Source organism: Rissa tridactyla, chromosome 2, assembly GCF_028500815.1.
Source record: "Rissa tridactyla isolate bRisTri1 chromosome 2, bRisTri1.patW.cur.20221130, whole genome shotgun sequence".
NCBI classification, from domain to species: domain Eukaryota; kingdom Metazoa; phylum Chordata; class Aves; order Charadriiformes; family Laridae; genus Rissa; species Rissa tridactyla.
In genome coordinates this window covers 126047897-126073493 of record NC_071467.1, presented here as the reverse complement: position 1 = coordinate 126073493, position 25597 = coordinate 126047897, and the positions used below count along the sequence as shown (strand labels likewise).

General features: G+C 45.8%; 1 protein-coding gene across 2 annotated transcripts; it reads left to right on the top strand.

The window, feature by feature from the left end:
- Window positions 1-24578, top strand: NR1D2 (nuclear receptor subfamily 1 group D member 2). Of its 2 annotated transcripts, XM_054191385.1 has the most exons (8): window positions 1-256; window positions 3465-3725; window positions 5591-5679; window positions 6634-6778; window positions 8409-9025; window positions 12646-12831; window positions 16763-16973; window positions 21471-24578. In XM_054191385.1, the coding sequence occupies exons 1-8, from the start codon at window positions 241-243 to the stop codon at window positions 21665-21667; spliced, it is 1722 nt and encodes a 573-aa protein (XP_054047360.1). In that variant the 5' UTR covers window positions 1-240; the 3' UTR covers window positions 21668-24578. The 2 variants fall into 2 exon arrangements, with proteins under 2 accessions (XP_054047360.1, XP_054047358.1); XM_054191383.1 differs by lacking the exon at window positions 1-256 and having other exon boundaries at window positions 2863-3725.
- The last annotated feature ends 1019 nt before the right edge of the window (window positions 24579-25597 follow it).

Below are 25597 nucleotides of genomic sequence, written 5' to 3'. Positions count from 1 at the left end.
GGCGGGCCGGCGGTGCCGCAACTCTGCGCGGCTCCCGATCGCTTTTGTTGTAAAGGGGAGGGCGCCGCGGCGGGCACTGGCAGCAGCCACCGCTCTTGACAGGCGACAGCGCGGCCACCTCTCCCTCCCGCATGTAGGGGGGGGGATTTCTGCGGCGGAGCTGGGGAAGACAGCGACCGAGCGGAACCGAGCCCAACCGCGCCGGGCCCGGCGCCGCCCCTGCCCCGACGGGAGGCCGCCATGGAAGTCAGCGCCGGTAAGGAGCGGAGCGGCCGCTGCGGGCCGGGGGTGGGGGGGGGGCTCCGCGGGGTGGTCCCGGCGGGCCGGGCGGGTGCGGGGACGCAGGCGGGGAGCGGCCGGGATCGCCGCGGGGCGGGGGAGCGCGGCGGGCGGCGGCGCTGTCCGTCCCTGTCCCCGCTGGTGGCCGGGAGGGCGGCGGGCTGCCTCACATGGACCCGCCGGCCGAGCCATGTGCGCCCTGTGTTTACGTTCCGCGCGGCGTGCCCGCTCATTGGCCGTGCGGGGCGGTGACGCGCGGATTGCATAATAGTGCCGGGGCGGCGGCGCGGGGCGGCGGGCGGCGCGGACACGTGAGGCGGGCGGGCGGCCGCTGTTTTGGTGACCTACATTCGGGGCGGCGGCGGGGGCGCGCCGGGGACACGTGGGGCCGCGCCGCTGCGGCGCCGCCGGCTCCGCCCCCGCCGTTACCGGCCCCGCCCCCGCCGCGACAGGCCCCGTGGGGAAGCCGGGGAGGGGGGGGAAATGGTGCGGAGCCGGCGGTGGCGGTGGGGAGGGGGGGGCCGCACGTGGACCGGCCCGGTGCGCGGGGGCGGCGTTGTGTAACGGGGAGGGGGCGGCCGGGGGCAGGGCCCGGCCGGGCCTCTGCGTCCCCGCGGCGGAGGGAGGGAGGGCGGGCGGGGTGACCCCGCTTTGCTTCTTTTGTCACTGGGGGTGGTTGGTGGCGGTGGCGGCCGGGGGAGCCCCTGCTGCGGCAGCATCCCCGGGGCCGGGTGGAACGGTCCCTAACGTCGTTACAACTTCACCATTCTCTGCGTCAATGAAATACCTGCACGTTACCGTGATCCACACCCCCACCCCCCCCCCAACTAAATCCCCGCCAGGCCGGACCCTTGCAGCTCCGCCCCAGCGCGGCTCCGCGGGGACAGAAGGACGCGTTTGACCCCCCACGCCACCCCCACCCGGCCCCGAGCACAGCCCCCCGCATCGGTTCGTGGGCCCCGGGCTCCCTTCTCGGCGCGGTCCCTTTCGGCGGGGCGCGGGTGCGCCCCTGGGCCAGTGGTCTCTGTTTCCAGTTATCACCCTGTACCGTCTATGAGGTTCAACTTTTAACTGCAGATGAAACAAAAATAGGCTTCGTGAGGAAATGCGACTTCTAAAATTACAAAAATACTAGAAACCTTGACCGTGGCATAGGCAGGCCCACCAGGCTCTCCAGGGTATGGGAGCAGCCCAGCTGTCTGGGTCTCCTTCAGAAGACGAGAGGTGAACCCCCGCCCAGACATGCTCTTTCCATGCCCCCCGATGACATTGGTGTTACCCTTGAAGGAGGAGAGCATCTCCCTTCACCAGGCAGGGTTTCAAACACAGTGGGGCAAGGTGGAGTTCCCTGCCGGGGCTGTGTCTGTGTCCTGCTCTGCCCCTCGCAGATAAGGATGGCGCCTGCTGAGGAACTCGGTGCCTCCCTTGGACTGGGTGGACTTGTGAGCTTTGACCTGGCACCTGGCAGAGGCACATGCAAGCGCCCAGGGGACAGCAGGACCTTTGTCACATAGGTGGTGTCCTACCACAGGCACAGGTGTTTGGCACTGTCTTTTTTTGCTCATGTCCTTGTGGGACCCCTGCGTCCATCGCAATCCTCCTTTCTCCAAAAACCTGATCCTGGACCGTGTGCTGCGTGGAGGATTTCTTTAAAATAAATAAATAAATAAATCCCTGTGGGAATGACGGCAGTGGTGGGGCTTAGGGTCACAGGTGTCCAGGAATGTGAGCAGCAGCCTGTGTGTAGCGCGCATGTCACACGGCCGCTTGGTCTGACTTCTGCTCGGTGGTGGCTCTGCCAGGGGCTTCTCGGGGCTCAGGGTCCCTCAGGGTGCTGGCGGTGGTTTCCTTGGTGGGGGGGGAAAATAAATAAATTAAATGTTAAAGAGGAAATGGGCCAGTAAAGCTGGCACAGAAATGCTGAGAGGACCGTTATAGCTGATAAAAGTCATGGAGGTTTGTAAGTCAGAATTTCTGCCTGCAAGCAGGGATATTCCCAGGGTTGTATAATACCACCGCCTCTGTCTGTGAGGAGGTGATGGCTGATGTAAGGGGCTGCAGCCCCCGCCTGCCATGCCGACCCGGTCGATGGAGGACTCTACAGACACCCCATGCTTTTTTTTCCTCCAAAGGAAGCCGGCGCGTGGCTGTTTTAAAGTTTTCTTAATTCTTTGGTGTGTGGAGTTCCTTGCTGCAACGTCCTGAGTCATCTGTGAAGGGACTCTGCAGAGCAATACGGGCATAAAACAGAAGATGCTGAGTGTGATTTATTTAAGCAGTTGCGTGGCTCCCACTGTTGAAATTTTTGTCAAGTGTTTTTTATACTGACTTTTGAAATGCCGAGTCTTGGAGACAAACTCGAGTGAAGCGAGAACAATGTCTCTTGCTTACGAGCAAGAAAAAGGAGCCTGCGAGAAGCCAGGGCTGCTCCCAGGGCTGCCCGAGGACAAAAAGCTGTTTCATCTGAGGGAGTCTCAAGTGTGTCAGGTTGCAAGATGCGGCAGGGCAGAGGCTGTTTGCAAACTGCAGCCTGGCAGTCGGGAGTTCAGCTGCTGCTAGAAACGCTGCAAAAAAAAAAAAAAAAAAAAGGCATTCGGTTTGGGTTCACCAGGCTGCAGCACTGCTCGTTCCCCTTGCCCCCGTTCCTTCTGCATCACCAGTACCTCCCAGCCCTTTTTTTTTTTTTTCTGTGCCTCTGGCACGCAGCCTGCACCAAGTCTTTCACCCTGCCCTATTTCTGTCCCTAACCTGTCTGGTTTGCATTCTGCCTCCGCAGCGCTGCGAGATCTCACCTTTGCTGTGTCTCCAGACCAGCTCCGCTCAGAGGGCGGATGGGGAAACCCTCCCTGGGCTACCCCGTGCCCTCTCCCCATCCCGCCAGCCACCATGGCTCGTTCCTTCACCTCTTGGCTCTGCCGTTTCATCCCGACCTGTGTTGAAGGAGGCTGGATGAGATGGGAGAAGGGGACGGGGCAGATTGGGAGGTCAGCTGTTGGGAATGGATGGAGAGAAGGGAGGGAGGGCAAGGCGTGCTCCCAGGAACACGTGATGGCTGGGTCTGGCGGTGCTGGGTCATGGCGTGGCTCACATGGCAGCGGTGCATGTCTGCTTGTTATGTCACTACATCCCGCCTTTTTTTTTCTTTTCTTTTTTTTTTTTTTTCTTTTTTTTCTTTCTTGCCTCAGGGGGTGTGATAGCTTACATCAGCTCTTCAAGCTCGGCATCTAGCCCAGCCTCATGTCACAGCGAGAGCTCAGACAGCGGTTTCCAGTCGTCCTCTTCGCCTGTACCGTCTTCTCCAAACAGTTCCTCCTCGGAAGGCGGCTGCAATGGCCGGAGCAGCGAGGGCTCGGATGGGGCACTCAAGAGCGATCGGCTCGAGGAGACTATTAAAACAAACCAGTCGAGTGTTGCTGGTTTGACAAAAGGCCATAATGGAGTCACAAGTATGTTTGGTGCTGGTTCCTGAAACCACCTTTTTTTTTTTTTTCCCCCGTGTGTATTACAACCAGGTTTTCCATGTGCCTTCCTTTGAAGGCACATAGCAAAGCCTCCATTTTTATCTTTTTCCATGGTATGTGTGGTAATACGTACGCTATTGCCATACAAATGCTAATAGATGGATGTCCTGTTGCTGCTAACTTCAGACAGTCCATAAATACAGTCCAGCTTTACTTCAGATTTTTCGCTAGTGAAAACTGATCTTAATAAAAATCAAGCATTTGGTTAGAAAGATGCAATGAAGTAAAGTTAATAGTAATCAGAAACTGCCTTCAGGAGTATTTATGGAGCTGTCTTGAAAATCTAGTTTCTCTGTTTTTTCATGCTCCCTCCCCTGCCCCTTCGCCTTCCATCCCCCCAACATGTCTTTGAGGAACAATAAATTGACGAAACTTTATATTATATTTACATAGCTGTAGCTGGGACCTTTACCTTTTTCATTCCAAGTCTTAATTTGTGGATGTAAAAAACCAAAGTACTCATAAGCTGGAACGAGAGGATAGCCTTTTAAAATGCATTTGACAATCCAGCTCCAGCTATTTGTTTCACGCTTTTTTTTTTGGTAATCAGAGAAGATTGATGATGAAGAACTATATTTAAACAGTTTTGGAAGGGCATGAATCAAACTGAGTGCTGGAATGAGCGTTTCAACAAACACTCAGCTCGAATTTAGTCTTTCAAAGGCTGAATTCTTTTATTGGCAGAATTTATCAAATTTATTAATTTGAGTTGTTGTGAAGCTAGAATAAGTATCTAACAGTTCTACCTTAAAAGTTTTGTGGTTGGTTGTTGGTTTTTTGGGGTTTTTTGGTTTTTTTTTTTTTGAAGTGTCCCTACCCTAAGTTCTTAGTAAGAACCTTCCTCTTAAAAATTCGCTAGCAACTAGATTTTTGATATCAGGTCAGAGGTTCCTGAAGATGAAACCTCTTGTAAACTGTTTAGATGTATAGATAGATAGGTAACATTTTTAGCTCAGTACTAGCTCTATTTAAAAAAACAAAACCAAAAAACACCCCCCCCCCCCCCAAAAAAAAGAGAAATTTTGTGGTTTGGTTCTTCTTCAAAACCTTTAGGAAAAAAAGTTTTAGTTCCTCTTTATAAATGAAACCCAAATGTCAAAATAAATTGCTTTTCTGGTAGAATATGGTTCTTTGGGTGTATTTCCAGCTGTCTGTGTTGCTCACGGTTAAGGTAACTTTGTGGTTACTGAAGTCACTGGTAAAATTCCCATTGGCTTCAGTGAAACCAATGTTAGACCAGCACTTAGGACTTGCAAAAAATCTTTATTGACAAGCTGAAATAAAACAGGTGGGGAAAACCTTAGAAAAACCCCAAACCATGAGCATATTTACAGGGCTGAGAAGGTATTTTCAAGTTCAAGTGTGCAAGCATGCCAGTCTGGATATGCACTCAAATGAGTAGTCTTTACATGCGTAGATGTGGCTGAGTTACCAGTCCTTAATTGTTATCACATGGGTAGACTGTATGGCTTGTTTACAATATATAATAAAATAAAGTGTCCTTTAATATTTCTGTTTTTTAAGAAAATATATTTATTCTTAGTTAGGGAACCTGTATCCTGTATATGGGCTTTTACATGTCCTGATGGAAAAACAGATTGAGCCTGAGCTTTGGTGGCGTAGTTAATTTAATGGTCCTTTTAAAAGTGCGTAAATGTAAGCAGACTTTCTGTTTCTACAGTTGAGTACAATGCTACTGTGACTAAAAGTCCAGGGAATACATGCTGGAAACAGGTTCCTGCAATTGTCATTGGTTTTCTATATCCTTGACTTTTCTGTTCTGATTCTAGAATTTAATGGCATGGTTCTTCTTTGCAAAGTCTGTGGAGATGTTGCTTCAGGATTTCATTACGGTGTTCACGCCTGTGAGGGCTGCAAGGTGAGCTATGTTTCTGCTTACCAACCTGCTGGTGAAATGTTCTAGTTCTCCCCACAAGGGGAAAGGGGCGGTTCTGATGAAAAAACACCTGTATGCTTCTTTGTTAAACTTAAGTCTGAGAAATTTCAGACAGTGTATAAGTTGTAGGAAAAGGCAAACCACTTAGCAATACACAGCATTTTCCAGACTCTGCACTACTTTCTGTTCTCGCCCCTTGTCTGATCCTGCCTGACCTGGAGTGCACGGCAGAGAAGAAGAACTGGAGACGGAGGTGGTGAGGACCATGTCACGCAAGACATGTGAATGTTAATTGCATTAAGAGATAGTGGGTGTGAGTTGTCACCTGGGCCAGGACACAGAACAAAACAGCTTTGGAAAAGCAATTCTTTACCACAGGGAAAGCCAGAACTGGGTGCTTGTGTGTGCACGCATCAGTAGATCTGTATTTTCTGATACTGTAACGCTCCAAACTTTATGTTCTGTGATAGAGTTTATCAACTTAAGGGTTATGTGAGAGAACTACCTTTGAAGGTCATGTGGTGCAACAGGATGGTTTTGTTGCCAAACTATGGAGACTGAAGTCAAGAGATCTGATTTTGACTTCCATCTTTGCACTTGATGTCATAGGAGACTGAGGGGATATCTTGTAAATGGTCAGTACAGTGATAGAAGTAATAGTGGAGATATTTTGCTCTTAGGTGCTGACTCTGCAGGGAACAACTTAGCATCTTCTATAATTAGAAATCATAACTAGTTTGTGTTTTACACAGATCACACACGAAGGGGAAGTAAGTGATGAAGAGTAGCATGTTCTTTAAAATCACCTGGGGCTGGTGGCTCTGAAGCAGCTGATGAGACAGTGGGGTTTTCTGTGCTTGCGGAGAGGTGAATCTTGGCAGGAGGATTTGACATGTGCTGTAATAATAGTTGTGGGGGTTGTTTGTTTGTTTACAGGGTTTTTTCAGAAGAAGCATTCAGCAAAACATCCAGTATAAGAAGTGCTTGAAGAATAATAACTGCTCTATAATGAGAATGAATAGGAACAGATGCCAGCAGTGTCGCTTCAAAAAATGCCTGTCTGTTGGGATGTCGAGAGATGGTACGTTCCTCTACCGAGCAGTGATCCCCTGAGAGGGAATCTGCTGCCCACCTCAAAAGCCGATTGCTGAGGGTCTCAATGGCAGAGAAGGCAGCCAGCCCTACAGTCAGGGACAGGTTCCCGGTCTGAGAGCATGTAGGTCAGCTTGCCTTGTTGCTCCGCGACTCTCCTGAACTGGTAACGCAATACCGGCCGCAGTGCTGTCCTCCTGTCTCTGGAGGCTCATGCGGTGGGATGTGCTGCAGTGGCCTGTTAAAGGGGACGGTTGTAACCAGAGTCTTAGTTTTGTTTTAATGACTTAATATTTATAGCTGTATCCTGCCTGAATCTGAACAAGACTTTTCTCTTTTTCTTTTTTCTTTTTTTTTTTTGTTTTGTTTTGTTACTGTTGCTTTTTCAATGAAAAGGAATTCTGCCTGAGCTGATAACCTTAGAGTAATCATTATAGAGCCTAAAGACGTAGGTTTGGGTGCGTGGGATGAGCATATATCTGCTCCTTTTTTTTCTTTTTTCTTGGAGGGAGGGGGAAGGCAAGGAGGAAAGGGTAACGTTGAGCTGTATCTCTGACCACCTTGCTGGCTGTCCACTCCTTGTGACTTTTCTTTAAAGTGCAATGCTGAAAGTGTAGTTCCTGAGTCTGCTACAACTTACACACTGTCACAAACCAGAACTCTTCCTTCTGTTTCACTTTTTAATTTTCTCTGGGTGTCTCTTTCACAAGAGCTAGGAATCTTAGGCTGTTAATAATTTAGTGGGTGGAGTGTTAAAACTTATTCCAAATAATTGTTCTGAGTTCTTGTCGTGCATAGGAGTTATTTCATCCCCTAGGCGCTTGTTTGCGCGTAAGGTTGCACCTGCTTTAATGAAAGAGATTTAGTTACATTAATGATGGACTACTGCATGAACATAATTACATCAGTCGAAACTGGTTATAAGCCCTTGTAAGGCTGTGGTTGGACAGGATGGTAAAGGCAGTTGTAGATTCCCTAGGACAGGGTCAAAAGTGCTGCAGCCACAATGATGCCCATCCCCTTGCCAGCAGAAAATGTCCTTGTCATGGCAAAGTTATCGGGAAAATATACCAAGGTAAGCTTCATTCAGCGTTGATTCTCTTAACTGTTTTGGCAAGTTGTATAATTGGTCCATGAGGAGCTGTCTTGTAGGACTTCTATTCAAATGTGATATGAACTGTGTTTAAATTCAGCTAATTGTCATCTCACAAAGTTATACTGATTTAATTGATCCAATCTTAAAGCCTGGCACTTAATTAACTAGCACAACTGTGTGTATAGTCCATAGCCAGGTTTGTTAGCAAAAGGGGAAAAGGCTTTAGAGATTGTGTGCTTTAGAGCCGCCTTCTCTTTGTATGTAAACAACAGCATACATTTCATATCTCACGCCTGTCCAATGCCCAGGAAGCTCCTTGACTTCAGTGGTAATAGACCTGCTGTAGTATTGGTGAGAGCAGTTAAAGTCTTCCCTTAAAACACAAGATTTTTGGTTGGGTTGTGTATTCTGTGGGTGTGCATGCTAACGCTTCCAGGATTGACCTTTTTTTATTTTTTTTTTTTTTTTTTTTTGGTTTCCGCCCCCCTCCTTCCCACCACTTTTTGTTTCTCCACCTCGGTAGCTGTTCGATTTGGCCGCATTCCCAAACGTGAAAAACAGAGGATGCTGATTGAAATGCAGAGTGCCATGAAAACCATGATGAACAGTCAGTTCAGCGGTCACTTACCCAATGAAGCGTTAACAGAACATCAGGATCAAGCACCTCAAGAAGACCTTTTGTCCAAGCCCAAACAAGAGCGGGAAACCATCAAAAGCCCTTCTCCCCCTCCTAGCGTTGACATGGCTAAGGAAGAAGTGATTGGTATGGTCACTAGGGCCCACAAAGACACTTTCATGTACAACCAAGAACAGTCCCAGAACCCAGCAGAGATGATGCAGTCCCAGAGTGGGGAGAGAGTGTCAAAGAACACGGAGCAGTACGTCTTGAGCAGCGAGCACTGTGTTAGTGGGCTGGGTGGCCCTCAGTACCCTGAAGGCGAGCAGCACCTTGGTGGACAGTACAAAGGGAGAAGCGCAATGCATTACCCGAGCGGGCACGCCATGTGTTTCCCAAATAGCCACTGCATGAACTTCAGCAGTGGTTATACTCAGCGACTGTGTGATAGGATCCCAGAAGACGGCTTTTCTCCAAACAAGAATACCGCTTACTCGTGCAGCACTGGAGGAAGAATGCATCTGGTATTTTGATATCAATTGTTTGATTTGACTTAGTGAAAGGCTTAGTGATGGGTGTGATCCCGCTGTGACCCCACTCCTTAATCAGTGGAGCTGCACACAATTGGCACAACTGCTGAAACTTAAAATAGTGGCGTGAGTTTGACAGCGCAAATCGTGATGAAGGAGAATAATGGCTCAAGTTGTGCGGGGGATTTGAAATCATACAAGTGATGGGGTTTCTTGGCTTGGTTTTTAGCAAACTGAAAGTAGGCTAATGTCAAAGAGCATTGGTTGCAAGAAAACTCAGGGGTTTCTTAACTGGCTTGACTTGAAAATAGATACTAGGAGCTTATAAATTTGCTTCTTCACTCAGTTCTCTTGAAGACTTCACTTTAAAATAATCTGCACAATCAGATATGCTGTATTTTTCTTAAAGGTACTCAGAGCAAATTTCTGGGGTGAAACCTCAGGGCTAGGATTTTGAACCAGTGCACGCCTTGCTAATGGGTTATAAAATCTCTCTTGTTTTGTTTCTTTTTTTTTTTTGGTTTGTGTTTTTTTTTTTTTAAGGGGGAGTTGTTTTGTTTTGTTTTAATGGGGATAGGCTGATTCTGTTACAGGCAGTGTAAAATACAGGCTCAATGGGACCCAGAGGCTGCGCATCTTTCTCACCTAGAACATCCTCAGGTCTGAACAGAGGCAGGGGAAGATGCACGGCTCAACTGCTTGAGAGAAGTCCAGGGTCTTTTCCATTGTACTTACACAAGTGAAGCTCTTAACATGCTTCCGGGTACCTTAGATGGTACCTTAGATGACCCCTTTGCTGGAGTGTTTTCTCACTGAATTCTTAACAAGGATGCTTCCTGTTTTCTAGCATATGGGTTTTCAGTTGGTTTGGGTTTTTTTTTCTTTCCTTTTTTTTTTTTTCCCCTTTCCATAACAGGTCCCTCTCGTTTGCCTTGCACCTGCTGTTTTTCTGCCATTCAGGCAACCAGTTCTGTAAGCCCCTTAAAATAGATTGTCCTTCTCTTTATCACTGGAACCGCCTGGGATGAGAGAACATAACATCCTCGTTCTCATCCTGCGCTCCCCTTGAGAAGCGTGAGCCCCTGACCTTTCTCAAGTGCCCGAGCTGCTGGTGTTTTTCTTCCTCCTAGTTTGTAAAGATTCTTCACAGGTTCTTGAAGGCCCCTGAGAGTCTCCATGCAGCGAAGGCTGTTTGTTTTGATGCTGGACTTCCTTTTTTTCTAAAATTTTTTTTTCTTTGTTTGTTTTTTGTCATCTTTGGCTACGGTGTAAGTGGACCATACCATCCCTAGCAGGCTCTGACCTTAATTGCAGACTCCGGGCACTACACTGTGGCAAATAATAATCATTCCCAACCTTTCTTCCTTGCAGGGAAAGTATGTGGAGTCACTGCCACGGCATTCTTGGCGCTCCTGAGGAGCAGAGGTTAAACCTGTCAGTACGGGCAGGCAGGGAGTGGTGCTGCCTGCAGAGGCCCGGCCAGTCGGTGTGACCTCTGCGTGGCAGCTGCAGGGAGGTTTAACGCAGCTGATGATGAGGAAACAAAACCGAATCCAACAGGGCACTGCAGCCTTCCGCCAGCATCCCTGGCATGAATGAGGGTTTTTGCCGGAGAGCTCAATGAGAGTGGATCCGACCGAAATGAGTCAGTAGCAGTAAGGGAGTGTAGTTAGACTCTGAACCAGTACGGAGACAGATGTTCAGGGGTCTGTTTTTTTTACTCAATACTCCCACAACTAGCAAAGCAGAACAGGTCGTTCTTGAAGAGGTTCCTCTAAGAGTGACTGTGCAAGCTGACATCTGCTTCCATAGGAAGCCCGTCAGAGTTCAGGGAGCGTCTGGATGACGCTCTTAGTCATATGGTTTAGTTTTTAGGTAGTCTTGTGAGGAGCAGGGAGTTGGACTCGATGATCCTCATGGGCCACTTCCAACTTGAGATACTCTGTGACGCTTGGGCAGAGGTCTCTCAAGACAGCTTAGACATATTACACGGATGGGGGGAAAGTGGCAGTTTCCCCTTGGGACCAAGTGCCTGGGGGTTAGGGTAAACCGTCGTAGGAGGAGAAGTTAAGGGGCTTTTTGTGTCCAAATCAGAGCGGGGTGCTGAACCAGAGGTTCCTTGTCCTCAGAGTACTGAATTTTCAATAATACCCACATCAACTGTTGCAACATCATGGACAGAGCAGTGGTTAGTGTGTGCTGTGCTTCTGGTTGTGTGCCTAGGGCTTTCATTTTGACAAAATATTCTGTGATTTTCAGTTTATGGAAAAGGTCCTCCTCCACCCGACAAGCAGTCATTTGGGTTTGGGCGTTTCCTCAGGCACACAAATGATGTTGTGATTCACAACTGAACCAAGAAATCTGCAATTCCGTTCCTTGTCTTTTGGGGAGAAAGAAAAGGGATGAGTTTTCTGCATATTGACTACCCAGTTAGTAACTGATATTTGGAGGAAAAAAAAAAAAAACAACCAGAAATGTATATCTAACTATTTCCATTGTGTTTTCCCTAGCTGTTGCCAAACATGCACACATGTGTATACCTGTTGAATATATCCCTGTAATGGAACTTGGGACCTTCCACACAAAAAATTGCTAGGCGATTATCAGATTCCAGATGCCCTGCAAAAGCAGCGTAGCTCTAAGGAATTACTGATGTATTTGACTGTTTTCTCTTTGGTTTGCTAACATTATGGAGGATTATATACACTGTGTAGTATACTTGTGAGACATACTTAAAGGAATTGATGTTCTTGACGATGACAGGTGAACTGAATATTAAAAGGTTTAAACTTCATTAAAAGATGTAAATTTTAGAAAGCAGAACTGTAAGTATCTCAGAGCGTCTGATTGGGTTTTACAGAGGGGATTTATTGGCAGTCAGCCTTGACTGATACGTCTGATCTCATTGTAACAGATTCAGACTTTCCTACAAACAAATCACTGTGTTTGTATAAAAGAAGGAGCATTTTGTCATTTTGTGACTGAGCAAAATTGGAATACCAGTTCCTTGGTCCGCCTTCAGTGATACAAATAAAAGCAAGCATGTAGGAGAGGAAGGTTGTCCTGGTAATGAGGGTGTAAACCTGTGACTCAGGAAACCAAGGATCGGTTCCTTGCTCTGGTGTTGACACCTTTGTCACCTTGACTGAATCACTTGAGGTGTCTGCAAAACAGAGATACATGAGAATGATTGTAGTAGAGATTATGAGATTACAATCAATTGATTGTGAAATCATGATTAATTGTGATATTACAGGGATAATACAAGTAAGAGAAATCCACATGTCAGGCATGAGTGACATCAGGGAAGAATAGCATAACCTGGGTTCTCTCAAGTCTCTGGCTGCAAACAATGTTGGCGTTTCCAGGTCAGCAAATTTAGAAACAGAGTGCTAATGGACTGCCATGGGGTTTTTATTGTTTGTTTGTTTTAAAGGGAGGGGGAGAAATCCAGTTGCTTTGGGACTTGACTGAGGAATACTGATGTTTTTTTCTCGATTAGTTGTTATTGCAAAGTTTTTCTTGAAGAATGAACCTGCTTCTTTCAAGTATTTGTCAGTATTTGGAATTATATCTTTAAGAGTTGTTTTCTGCCTATGTTTTGTAAACACCAGGTCTGCCCAATGAGTAAGACTCCCCATGTGGACCCAAACAAGTCTGGCCATGAAGTCTGGGAAGAGTTTTCCCTGAGTTTTACCCCTGCAGTGAAGGAAGTGGTGGAGTTTGCCAAGCGCATCCCAGGTTTCCGAGATCTCTCCCAACATGACCAGGTTAATCTTCTGAAGGCTGGGACCTTTGAGGTGAGACCACTGTGTGTATATTGCGGACCTGACAAGCTATGCATCAGTCTGACTCCCTTAGGACCAAAACCAAATAGAACTGGGTTATATCAGGCAAAACTAGCTTGTTTGTGGATGCTAGCTCTGAGCTTTCCTTAAGCTGGTGGTGTCCATGGCGTCCAGTGCTTCTGTTTGGTCAAATCGTGGTGAGCTGTCCCTCTTCCAAGTAGCTCTAAAGTGCTCATCCTTTTTACCCTTTCCTCTTCTCTGGGCATTAATAAAAGACTGAGGAGGAGATTCTTGGTTTTGTATAGCAGCGGTTACTTCGATAGCTACGTTTGCTTAGCCTGGAGAGAAGCAGACTGCATCTGGAAGGGTGGATAGTTTAGAAAGCTATCCACTGACTTCCTGGTTTTGTAGAGGAATGTGTTTATTGCTCTGTATATCTCTCCTTCTGCCACTGTGCTCCCTGCCAAAGTCAGAGCATCCACGCTGACCAGTCACCACTAGCCTTTGGAGGCACCTGGGGTTTGCTGAAGCCTCATCTCCAACGCAGTAACACTGATAACTAGCTGTACTGCTGTGGCTCTGTAGATACTGTGTGCCAGCTGCAGCCTGACTTACTCTAGACTAATCCCACCAGGTTCTTGTGGTTAATCTCACCTACTTGCGAGCGTGACATGTGTGTGAATTAGTGCTGTTAAATTGGGAAGTATACCAGAGGGCTTGGTGCTGTTTTATAATTAGTGGCCGTCACCAGGGGACCTTTACTTAAGGTTTTAGTTGCTCTTCCAGATTCTTGTGTCTGTTGGAGACCATGCACGTTTTACAAGTGTTCAAATACGAAGTTTAAACAGAGAGGGCCAGAGGAGCTGAATTCCCAAGTATTCAATGTTACTGTCCTTTTCTTGGGGGGGACAGCGTTGGTGATGCTTTTGGTCTTGTTTACTTGCTTTATTCTTTCAAAGAGGGGTGCTGGATTTTGTATTTACCTCAACTGAAGACATGTCTCAAGTAATGTGTTGGGTTTTTCATCTGCGTTTATACAGCCTGGTTCTAAAATGTGCAATTGTTGGGTTGGAAGGTACAAGTTACACTGGAAGACTTGGTGCCTGGAGCGTGTCAGTTTCTTTGTTTCTTCCAGTTTGCTGTCATGTATTTTTTTGCTGTTATACTTATTTTTGATCTTTTAATATTCATCTACAACTCCTGGAGCTAAGGGCTGTGTTTTCACTTCTTCAGCTACAGTCTCTTACGTTGCTGTTCACATTACACAAAAATGTTGGTTCCTTCCTCTGCAAAGTGGTATACTGTCCAGTGCCCTCAAGGAGGGCAGAAAATCAGGCTTGAACTGTTCCTATAACATAAAGCCAAACCTTCATGTCTTGCAAGTAAAATATTTTGTCGTGGCCTTTCTTCACCTCAGGCTTTTCTCAAGCCTCATTCCTGTGCCTTTTTTGCCGGTTACAAGCACTGCTGATAAGAAGGTTTCTATATCCAGGGGAATTAATAACAATGCATGGCTGCATGCTTATCCCTATTCACTTATTTATAAGAAATATTAGTGATTTCTGTTAGAGAGCTGGTACCTGCAGTTAAAGGCCTACGTGGCATCTTAACAACAGAAAAAAAAAAAACCCCAACGTAAATAATGCTGCAGGCCAGTGGGGAAAAAAACAAAACCAATCAGGATTAATGAAACCACTGCAACTGAGGCACAAGGCAGTGCTTGAAAGCCTGGTGCATATGAAGTCATTTCTGTCTTCTGGGTAACTAAACTAGGATGTCCCAACTTCTACATGTTAATAGAAGAACCTGAGTAAAAGTACTGCCTCTGAGCCTGTTTTGGCTCCCCTGGGTACCAGTGTGTGGCTGTTTTGGCACTGTGCTTACCAGCAGCTCATGTTCAAGAAGTGCTTGTTTGTCTGGGGCTAAGATGCATGGAGACAATGTTGGTGCAGAAGCAACATAGCTATGTGTCTTCGCACACATGTAAACCAAAAAGCCCTCTTAGAACTGGCAGTACTGGGGATCTCAGTATATTGTGGTGGCATTTGTATGGCTTTGTATGGGAGCCAGCTCAGAAACAGCAGTGAGCCTAAAATAAGGAACTCAACTGGATTTGAGCTGGTCCTCCCCCACCTCACCAAGCCCCCACTCCAAATGTAGTTGGTGGTAGAGCTAAGAAGCCCCTTGGGTCCACTCGGGTAGTGACTCAGTTCCTCCACAGACTCATAAACTTGGTAATTTGGCTGCAGGTGGTGGGGAAGTGAGCAAGAACTTGCCTGTGTGGAGGTTTTAGTGTGCTTATGTTGCTATGGTCAGGTGATAGGGTTGATCAGGTGTATCCTCAGCATGCAGAAATAGGAGACTATCTTGAAGTGAAACAGGATTAATCAGTGATGTGCTATACCATAGTCTAAACTGTTCTTCCTTGGAATAGAATGGTGACATTGAAATCTATGGGCGAGATCTTCACCTTAGTATAAATCAACACAGCTTCACGGGCTTCAGTTTTGAATACCAGCATTAGTAGTGGTTGCTCACTACTTAAAGTTCATGTTTCTAAAGCCCAGTTCTGTAAGGGGAATATCATTTTGAACTGGAGAGTTGTCGAGTATCTGGTGGGTCCCTGCTAATGCACAAGTTCAGCTTTGTCTGTCTACCCTTTGTCTCCTTTTGTTGTATTCTGAGGGCTTCTGCGCCTAGGTTTCTGCACTCTGTAGTTAATGTCATCAAAGGACAGATAGCTTAGGTGACAAAGGTGAATAATACATAGCGCCCATGTGTCCATCAAGATTGCTGCATGTCGTTTGGCTGTTTAAATTTAGGAGCAGGTCATGTAATGTGCATGAATGGTGTTTGAATTCTCAAACATTTTCTTTTTTTTTTTTTTTTCTTTTTTTTCCCCTGACCCCTCCTTTTTTACGCTTGTCAAAGGCACTAGTCTTTGCTGGAAACCTGGTTCTCCTCTTATCTGTAGTAAACATTTAAATTAATGCAGTTATGTAGGGTAAGTGAGAAGAGACAACTGTCACACCAAGAGATTACAGCAAGTCTGAAGTTTTAACCAGTGCCAGTTCGTTCATTTTCTCCAAATAAGAAGGCTGTTGTGTGCAACTTAAACCTTGAAAATGTAAATAAGGTTGTTGAACATGAGCAAATGAAACTTTACGAGCCATTCCAGAGGGAAACATTTCACAATACGCCTGAGAAACCACAAGAGAAATTTCGGCCCAGAGGGGTAAGTTCAGCACATGTCAACTGCTCCAGCCCAGGTGCTTATACCAAAAGGGTATTCCCAGCTGCAGCTACAGACCAGGTGCCGTTTCAAGCCCTGCTTCCCCAGCCTTTTGAAGGCCCTACATGTGGCACCTTTCTACCAGAGCTCATTAACATTCCTGTGGGAGCAGGGATGGGGGCATGGTACTTTCCCAAAGAATGCCTAGTGGGCCAGACCGTCAGGTGGTGTGAATCGGCAGTGTTGCAATGGAGCTGCTCCACTTTACGCCAGGCGAGAATCTGGTTCAATACCTTTGTTTTTCTCCTCATAAGTGTGGCCAAGAAAACATTTCTTTTTGATGCTCTGTATGCCTTTGGCTGTTCAGTGGCTTAAGCAAGTTGTCCTACTGGCGTATTTGTGAATGGCATTGTCTTCGTGGCTCAGGCTGTCTGAGGCTTAAATTTTAATTTTTCTTCCTTTCATGAGCTATAGCCCCTCCCCTGCATCCAGTTGCTAATTTTTTCACTTGTTTGTTTCTCTGGGACTACTGGGCCAGAGCTTGCACTGTTTTTTACAGCGCAGTAGCATGCTGACAGTTTGGTATAGAATGCTTGTACAGTGGCTAACGAGACAGTTTGAATGATGTTAAAAGGTTTAATTGTTTCTTTGGCTTTTCTAGAAACCCACCTGTATTTATCTGGTTTTGTTGTTCTCTCTTTCTTTCACCAGGTTTTAATGGTACGGTTTGCATCTTTGTTTGACGCAAAGGAGCGTACTGTCACCTTCCTGAGTGGAAAGAAGTACAGCGTGGATGACTTGCATTCAATGGGAGCTGGTGATCTGCTCAACTCAATGTTTGAATTTAGTGAGAAACTAAATGCCCTGCAACTTAGTGATGAGGAAATGAGTTTGTTTACAGCGGTTGTCCTGGTATCTGCTGGTAAGGAGAGAAAGTTAACTTACACCTTTGCCAAATTTGAATATGGCTCTCTATTAAAAGACTTCTGTAAAATGTATACCCTATTATTTCACGTCTAAGTGCAATTTAGTGGATTTTAAGCTACTAGCAGCCTGTAATTTACTTTTTTACATATCTGCTCTTTCTAATATTGCCTTTTGGAAAAATGTGGCAATGGGCTTGTATTTTCCTGCTACTTTTTCTATAGAATGCAAAAATACATGTCATAGCTGCCCGGTGGCTGTTTAGAAGCTATTTGTCTGACTCATCTGAGTTTCACAGGACAGCATCAGGGAAATTACTCCTGACTTGCACAGCCTAAGTCTTGGGATAAGGTGGTATTTTTACTTCCGAGTATCATCATTGAAGTCTATTGCGTATCTTAAGTCTAAATCCAAGTTTGATCTCTGCCTATGTCAGCAGGAAAGCCCTATTCATCTGCATCGTGACTTCTTACTGCTAAAGGTCTGCCAATCCACTAACATCTTCACCAGCCTCATATCTTGTTTCAGTCCCTGGATATACAGAACGCCCTGGCCCAGATTCAAAGAAGGATTAAGCACCTACTTCTGTAGTATTATCTAAAGCCTCAAATTAGGCACATTAGCTCTGCATATAATGCCTGGAATACAAGATGCAGAATAGCTGCTTGCTGGGTAAGGAGCTCTCTAGGGGTACCTTGCAGGAATGCTAGTAGTGCCCACTTCTACAACAAGCCAGCATTTGGGGGCCACTCACCTCTTGAGCAAGTGCACCTCTTCCACTCATTCCAGGAGTGATTTAGACCCACATCTCTCGGATCAGAGAGGGGCACCCCAGGCATGGTGATGGAGGCACGTGAAGCCTCTGTAGACATGGTAGGACAGTTCAGTCTAATAGCTTTATGCATGGCTTAAGCAAAGTACAATAGCACAGGATGGGCCCTCTGCAGTTTGTAAGTGGTGGTAATGAGCAGAGGGTGGTACAGAATCCGGAAGCTTCAAAACCCAGAAGGAATGGCAGCATGAAGGAAGTGTGTCACTGTACTCTGTCAGTGAAAATGTTCAAGTAGCAGAGAGAAACCTGGGCTTTTGTTGCTTTTCCAGACTCTGCTTTACATATTTTTATCTTTCAAAAACTTGAATTGATGAGAACTGGAGACAACCTTTAAAATAAGGACTGAGAGCCAGGCCTCTTGCCTCCTTGTGCAATGTCGTAACTAGGCTACAGCCACTCTTCTTGCTTGCTCAGCTGCTGAGCCCTTATTGCAGTCTCTGTGCCACCTGTTTTGTATGTAAGAGGCCATAGCTCTTCTGTAAAATGTGCTTCTAGCACAGAGCCTCCCTCAGCCTTTTAAGCACTGCTCCATGCTGTTGCCAGCGCCCAGCAGGTCTTAGCTTAGGGATGGTATGTAACATGTACAGCACATCACGTCAGAGCCGTGCAACAGGACAAAAAGAGGAGCTGTTTGGTATTCAGGCTGCTTGCAGCTGCTGGGGACTCTTCATAGCTTTGGATGTTGTCGCGCCCTATCTTAGCTGACTTGTGATCTCATCTGCTGTCTGATCACAGCCTTCCTGGACATCTTCACAAAATGTTTCTAGGGTTTTATAAAGCAAAACTTCACTGGTCTTTTAACTTTTGGGCCCAAACTTGCATTTGTACCATGTTCCAGACGCAATAGTAACCTTGACAGCCACTGTGAGTCCAGCAATTTTCATATCAACTTGACTCTGTAGCTTGCAACTCAGTTGAAATGCTGCAGTCATTACTTGCCCAAGCCAGTGAGTAAGTGAGCAGGCTTCACGCTTGAGCAACTACCGAAGAAGAACAGACATGTCCTCAGCGGAGCTCCTGGGGAAGATGCTTGCAGTGCAGGGGCTTGCCAGCAGGAAGAGGTGCCTGTAGAACTGAAGGATTGCGGGTATCTGTTGCTTAAACAGGTGTTGAAGGACAGATCCCCTGCACCCCATCCCTCAAGGAGGAGTGTGACCCAGGGAGTTATTTCCCATAAGGTGGAGGCAGAGCTGAATTAGATAAGGGGGAAGAGTTGAGGAACAGCATGAGAGAGAATGACATGGAGATGCGGGCAAAGGCAAAAGGTGGCGTAACTGGTAGAAGAACTGAAGGTGGAAGAATAAGGCTGTTAAGACTACTTCATCTCAGAATGAAAGTCACTCAAGAGAAGATTGAAAGAAAGATAGTAGAGAGTAGTCAAGATTCACATCAGTTCCCAAAGCAGACAGGAGAGCGTGACTGTCAAATCCTGATTAAGTGATCCAGAATACAAAATACCATGCTGCACTAGTTAAAAATCTTTTTAAAAGAATTCCATTTGTTTAAAATCTTAAAAAAAAAAAAAAAAAAAATACCAGTGGAAAAAAAAGAAATGTTCATAAGTCTCTAAACAGTGCTCGTGGGGAGAAGACTTGTCAGAAGCATCTCCACATACCAGTGGCTGAACAGTCACTCTTACAGGAATGTTTAGAACATGCAGCAAGAAGCAGCAGGGATAGTAGCAAGGAATAAGTGTAACTGTGTACATCCTCTTGTTTTGGTGTCATATGGCAAAGAAAGAAAAAGCAGGGCCATACAGGGAGGATGTGGAAGTGTTTCTGGTGGTGCTGAGGAATTACCTTGGTAGCATTCCAAAACTGAAAGAACGCTTCACGTCTGGCTTCAGTTAGCTGTGTTCAGATGTGTTGAAGATGGAGGGGAGATAGCAAGACGGATCATGGGCACTGAAGAAGGAAGAAGCAAGGTGGAAGCAAAGCTGAAAGAATGTGGTTTGTGCAGGTCTAGAGACCAAATAGCCTCTTAACTGAGGGTGATGCCTTGTGGTAGAAGAATATAAAATACACACCCTCTATTATTCCCGCTTACTGAGATGGTACTAACAAAAACTTCTGCTGGCCACTGGGAGCAACTGGAAGTAGACGGAGAGGGAGAAGAAAGACTTGGACTAATTGGAGAGAGGAGGCTCCAGTAACTCCCCCGAGGCAGCCAGGAAAGAATGGCCTGCATTCCTCTGCCTTCAGAGGCAAGGCAGTACTGCTGTCACTCTACAGAGCTCTTGAGAAACCTCATCTGGCGTATTCCGTGCAAATGTCATCATCCCTGCTCAGGATAGAGCAAACCTAAAGGTTTTGCGAAGCAGCGGGTGAGTGGAATAAGACAGCTTAACAAATAAAGGCAGGGAGGCATGTCTTCGCATGTGCTCTCTCGGAGTGCGGCTATCCAACCTAATGAACAGTCTTCACGGAAGAGTGGGATATGTGCTAATAAACATCGTTTGATATTAATCAAAATTCCCAATTGTTAGAGTAGAAGGTTCTGGAGCAATCTTTCTAAGGGAACAAAACACATTAACTTCTTCAAGATGGATCCCTAAGTGGATTGTACAATAGTTTTTCCCACAGCGGTAGGGACCTGCACTGAATAGTCCAGGAGGGCTTCTAGGGTCCGACTGGATCGACACTGACAGCATAAGGAAGGGATTCCCACTCTGACTGTACGATCTGACTCAGTGCTGCTCCGGAAAGCTGTTGTCATTCTATGTCCCAGTTCTGCAAAGTGCTTAAGTACATGTACACATCAAAGCGCATTTCTGCTTGTGTCCGTCACCCGTGTATGTATGTGCCCTGCTGAATTTATGTTGCGTTTAAGAGAGGCTACAGGTTGGGGGAAAAAAACAGCTACTGTGCGTGGTTATTAGGTGAGATGTTTTGCTTAAAAATCCATGCTTTTCAGCTGCTTGCTTAGGTTCGACCTAAGGACAACGGGCACGTTCTTAAATACAGCTCTCTTGAAAGAGATGTTTTGGGTGTGGGGCGAGTGCAGTATGTGAAAGCATAATATTTTTTCTTGATGTTGAAATTCTTCTTTTCTTCCTCAGCTGGGAATTTTCGGGTGCGTCATGTTTCATTTTGTAAGTGCTTCAGAACGCACTCAGAAACGGTGCCCCAGTCATGTCAAGGCTTGTACTCCCTTTGCCCCTGGGGATCCCATTGTGCAGAAGAGTGTGGCTTGTCCTGAGTGGGATTCCCTCCTCAAACATGAGCCTCCAGTTTCAGCGTAGGGTTCTATGTCCAGCCTTGAAAAACGTTTGAAATGTTTACTTCCATGTGCCCTGTCTCTCTCCTTGCGTTGAAAGTTGTGATTCAGCAAAATATTTAAGCGTGTGTTTCAGTCGGCCCTTTTCTGGTAACGTGGGTAAGTGATTACAGAAAAGGTGATGGAATGCTGCCCATTCAGCACGAGCTTCATACTGTTGTACAAAGTTGATGCTAAATAGTATTTCAGAGACGTTTTTGTTTGAAACTTCTGGCGTAAGTGTTTATTTTTTCTTGTGTTTGATAATTTAGTAAGTGATTCTTGCAGTGGCTTTATTTTGCAAACTACATGTGTTCAGTCTCTCTTTCCCCCCCTCCTCCCCCCATCCTGTTTTTTTGTTTTTTTTTTTCTTTCTCTCTCTTCCCCTCCCCACCCCCTTCTCTTTAGATCGCTCTGGAATAGAAAATGTCAATTCTGTGGAGGCACTTCAGGAAACGCTAATCCGTGCATTAAGGACCTTAATCATGAAAAACCACCCCAATGAAGCCTCTATTTTCACAAAACTTCTTTTGAAATTACCTGACTTGCGTTCCTTAAACAACATGCACTCTGAAGAACTCTTGGCCTTTAAAGTTCACCCATAGGCCTTTAGGTCTCGTTTGTACTTGGACTTGCCTCGTGTTAAAACTGTTTTGTGCTAAAATATGTATTTATACAGTTGTACCACTTGTCGGAGAGAGTTCACGGACTGTGAACAATTGATAGCTGTCCCATAACCATGCAATAACGCTTCAGCAGGTGCTTTCAGCTAAGGGCGGCGCAGCATTCGGAGTCCCCCAAGACGTCCAGACCCAGCTGTGCCCCACTTCTGCAGAAGAGGTCGCAATGAGCCCGAGTAAATAGGGACTGTTCTTTCACTTAGAGAAAAAGAACCACCACTGCCCTCTCATGTAAACTGAATGCAAAATAGCTGTGTTATGTGCATATGGAGCATGGAATGGGGTGGGAACAATCCTGCGCTAATAGGAAGAGCTGATTTAATTGGTCTTTCACTTATCTAATAGATGTACGTCTGTGTCTCTTGATAACTCACTCATGGTTTCACTGTTGTTGTTCCATTAAACCCGATGGAATGATTTCAGCCCTCGTCAACTCTTCACTGAGCGTGTGTTCATGCCATGTGTATATAATATAAATAGTTAAGTAATGGGTGTTTATCGCTATATAAAGTACAGAGTTGTGTGTATATATGTGTATGTATATAAATAGTTCTATACATAAAGTATACATATAATTTCTTCACAATATTTTAAACTGTGAAGGAATTTAAACTTACAACAGAAGGTGATCTATGGAAAGAACCAAATAGATGCACTTTGCATATTGCTGAGCTAATTATCTGAGCATTTCTAATTTTTAGAAAACATCAAATTTGCATTAATATGCTGTGTTTGTTAATTTAAAAAAAAAAAAAAAACACACAACAGAGTGGTACCAAAGGGGCAGAGTCAGGTTCAACTTGTGGAAGGGGTTCGTAGAGAATCTCAAGTGGAGAGGGTTGGTTGTGGCACTGATGAGATTGATTGTCCGTTGCCACTGAGGTTCTTGCGTTCTGCTAAAGGTTAAAGAAGCACCAGATGCTCTTCAAAAACTTCAGCACAGCCAGAAAGAAACGATCAGATGAGTAACAGCATCTATCAGAGAAAAAAAAAAGGGGGGGTGGGGGAATGTATCCATGGTTGCGTTTGGGTGTATGTGTGTTCTGTGACCATTTATTTCTTGCAATACATCATTTTGCTGCTGCATTGCTAAATGCGTATTGAACACAGAATTGTGAGATTCCCCATGTTTTTTCACAATTTGGGCTTTGCAGTTCCCATGCCTGTTCTTCTGGAGCTCTCCATTGGTGCGTGTGCTTGTGCGTGTGTGTGTGTATGTGCAAAGAAGGTGCGCTGGATGGTCTGGATTTTTTTCTTAAAAAAAAACAAAAACAAAAAACCATCACAAAAAACTAAGAAACAAATGGGACTTTTTTTTTTCGTTGTTTATGCCAGTAGCAAATTACAAAGCAGATCCTCAAGGCTTAAAATTCTGCCGCTTTTCCTTCTAGGAAAAGTGGTTCTCTGTGGGTTTTCTCCATTTGTAGCAGGACCTGGCACCAGAAAAGAGAGATTAAAAAAAGTCAAAGCACTTGTGTTAATTAGTTATGTTTATATTTTGCTAATGTGGGAAGAAGATGCTCCATTACCCTTGTGTTTAGTCAGCTTCCCTCAGAGGTAGCCCTCCAGGGCTCTAGCGTTTGGTAACACTACGCTGCGGAGGGAGAGACCTCTCCGTTTTTGTTACTGCATTTAGATGCATGCGGTGGTTGAGGTCGGGAGGCAGGAAGCCACCGGACTGCAGAGCCTCCTCCTCCCTGTGCAGGAGCATCTCCGGGGCAGCAGCGGGTCCGTGGGAGCCCTCGTCCCTGCTGCGGAGCGGGAGCAGAGGCAGACCTCTGCCTGCCTCTGAGCAGCGGGAGGTGCCCCAGCAGAGGAGGGGAGGTTTGGGCTGGGGATTTCCCTTGGGAAAGCGGTAAAGAGTGCTGATCAGGGAGTAAAAGCTGGGGAAAATTTGGCTTTAGCCTTGTCTAAAGAGCAGAAGAGCCCACCCATTCCCCTCCTCTGCAGCTGCTACAGGGAGAGCCATCCTCTTGCCTGAAACTGCTTTAACCACTGGATAATGGCCCTTTAATACGTACAGTTTTGCTATCCAAATGTGGTATCGGGGCATATTGTCCTCATTTCTGTTAACAGTCTTCATCCTACCAGTATTACTTGTTTGAGAGCTTCACCGAATTACGCATTGAACCATTCAGACTTTAGAAAGGACACAGTCACATGTTTTGTATTATTTAGGAGCTGAAATGACTTCTTTGTAGACCCCATTTCACATGTGGAAAGTACAGTTAACCCTTGGTTGTTTTGGGAGGGAAGAAGGCTTCTTACAAAGATTGCCACCCTACAACTGTGTTTTGTTGTGTTTTGTTTGGTTTTTTTTTTTTCCTTCTTAAAACTGTATTATTAAGCCTTTAGGAATGTATAACCAGGACTGAGTAATTACTGCTTATTAAATTTTTAGTTAGATTGACTGTGTATACCTATAGATAGATATTCTAACGTGTGCAATTTCATTTGAAATAATCTTCCTGTACATAACGGAAAAACTTGTATAACAGAAAAAAAAAAGCCCCAAACGGATTGACTGAACAAAAAAGTTGATTAAAGTGCAGTTCAAAAGTGACCCACGTATTAAAAACCCTAGCTGGACTCTTAGAAGAAAATCTAAACTCATCGTGTTAGCTGTGTATTGTGAGCTCTTCTTTTACTGTGTCACTGGTTATACACTTGTTAAACGCTGAGATAATAGACTTCATGCCAGGCATTTGAGTACTGTAGATTGGGTCATTGCTGAAAGATTAATGTACTGTATGACTTAAATGAAATTTTTATTCTTGATTTTATTCTTGATTTTGTTCTTGTTTTAAAAGATTAAATATGGGCATTATGTCAGCAAGCTACACCGTGTTTCCGTGTTCTTTGTATTTTTCCATACGAAATCTGGAAGGGAGGACAACACGCCGAGATGAACAAAGCAGCAGTAATGGATGAGAACATCAGCTGCTGTAAGGCCGTGGCAGCTACAGGGTGGCTGGGAGCCCGTATCTGGGTCCACCCGTGATACTGGTCTGCCTTGCCAGATGGTTGGATGGGGTTTTCTGGTGCACTTCGCTTAGTGCAGTTAACAAACTTTTTGGGTAGCTTCATTAAAATAGATAGTAATTTTAAACACCTTCACTATGTCTCAAGAAGATAACCTTGCAACTGAAAAAACGTAGATGGTTTCATTTTTTGTGAAGAGTCTTTAAGCTGGGTTATAAGAAAGGTAGATGGAAAATAGCACACAAAGGGCAAAGATAAGTCTGGTTTTTTCCAACTTGATTTCCTAGTTTGAAGTGTTTACTGTTCTAGCAGATAAGCTTCTCCAGGAAATGTTGTATCTATTAGTGTTTAAAAAACCCCCAAGCCCCAAAATTAAAACAGAAACAAAACTATGACTGCCAGCACTGGAAAAAAATAACAGCACAAAAACTCTTTCTTTTTTCTTGGCATGTATTCTCTGGTGCCATGTTTGCATATGGCTTCCCTTGTTGCCGCCAAGTCTGCGCCCCTGCAAGCGGGACTGCGAGCCACAGTGGTCCCAGGGCCTGGGAGGTCCTTGGGAAGAGCTCTTCCCTGCTTTTGCTGGGATGCTCCAGATGGGGCATGAGTAATATTTCCCTGTTTTGCTGTGAGAGCCTTACCACAGCAAACGGGGAGATGGGGCAGGGGAAGCTTCCTGGTAAAAACACGATTCCTTTCCCCCTCTCCCACCCCCCCTCGTTTGTCAAGATGCTCTGGGGATGGGACACGAAGCGTTGGTGCTTGTTGGTGGGAAACTTGCTGGACTTGGGAGTTGACGGTGCCGATGCAAGCGCAAACACGCCTGCAGCAAGCCTGTCCCTGTCTCTGTCCTCCCTCCACGAGGAAATAGTG

Bases quoted from the DNA above. Each gene is read 5' to 3' on its own strand.
- NR1D2 (XM_054191383.1), top strand. From the start codon at position 3,368: ATGGCAGCGGTGCATGTCTGCTTGTTATGTCACTACATCCCGCCTTTT. The intron at 3,726-5,590 runs GTATGTTTGGTG...TTCTGATTCTAG, and splicing joins AGGCCATAATGGAGTCACAA to AATTTAATGGCATGGTTCTT. The intron at 6,779-8,408 runs GTACGTTCCTCT...CCACCTCGGTAG, and splicing joins TGTTGGGATGTCGAGAGATG to CTGTTCGATTTGGCCGCATT.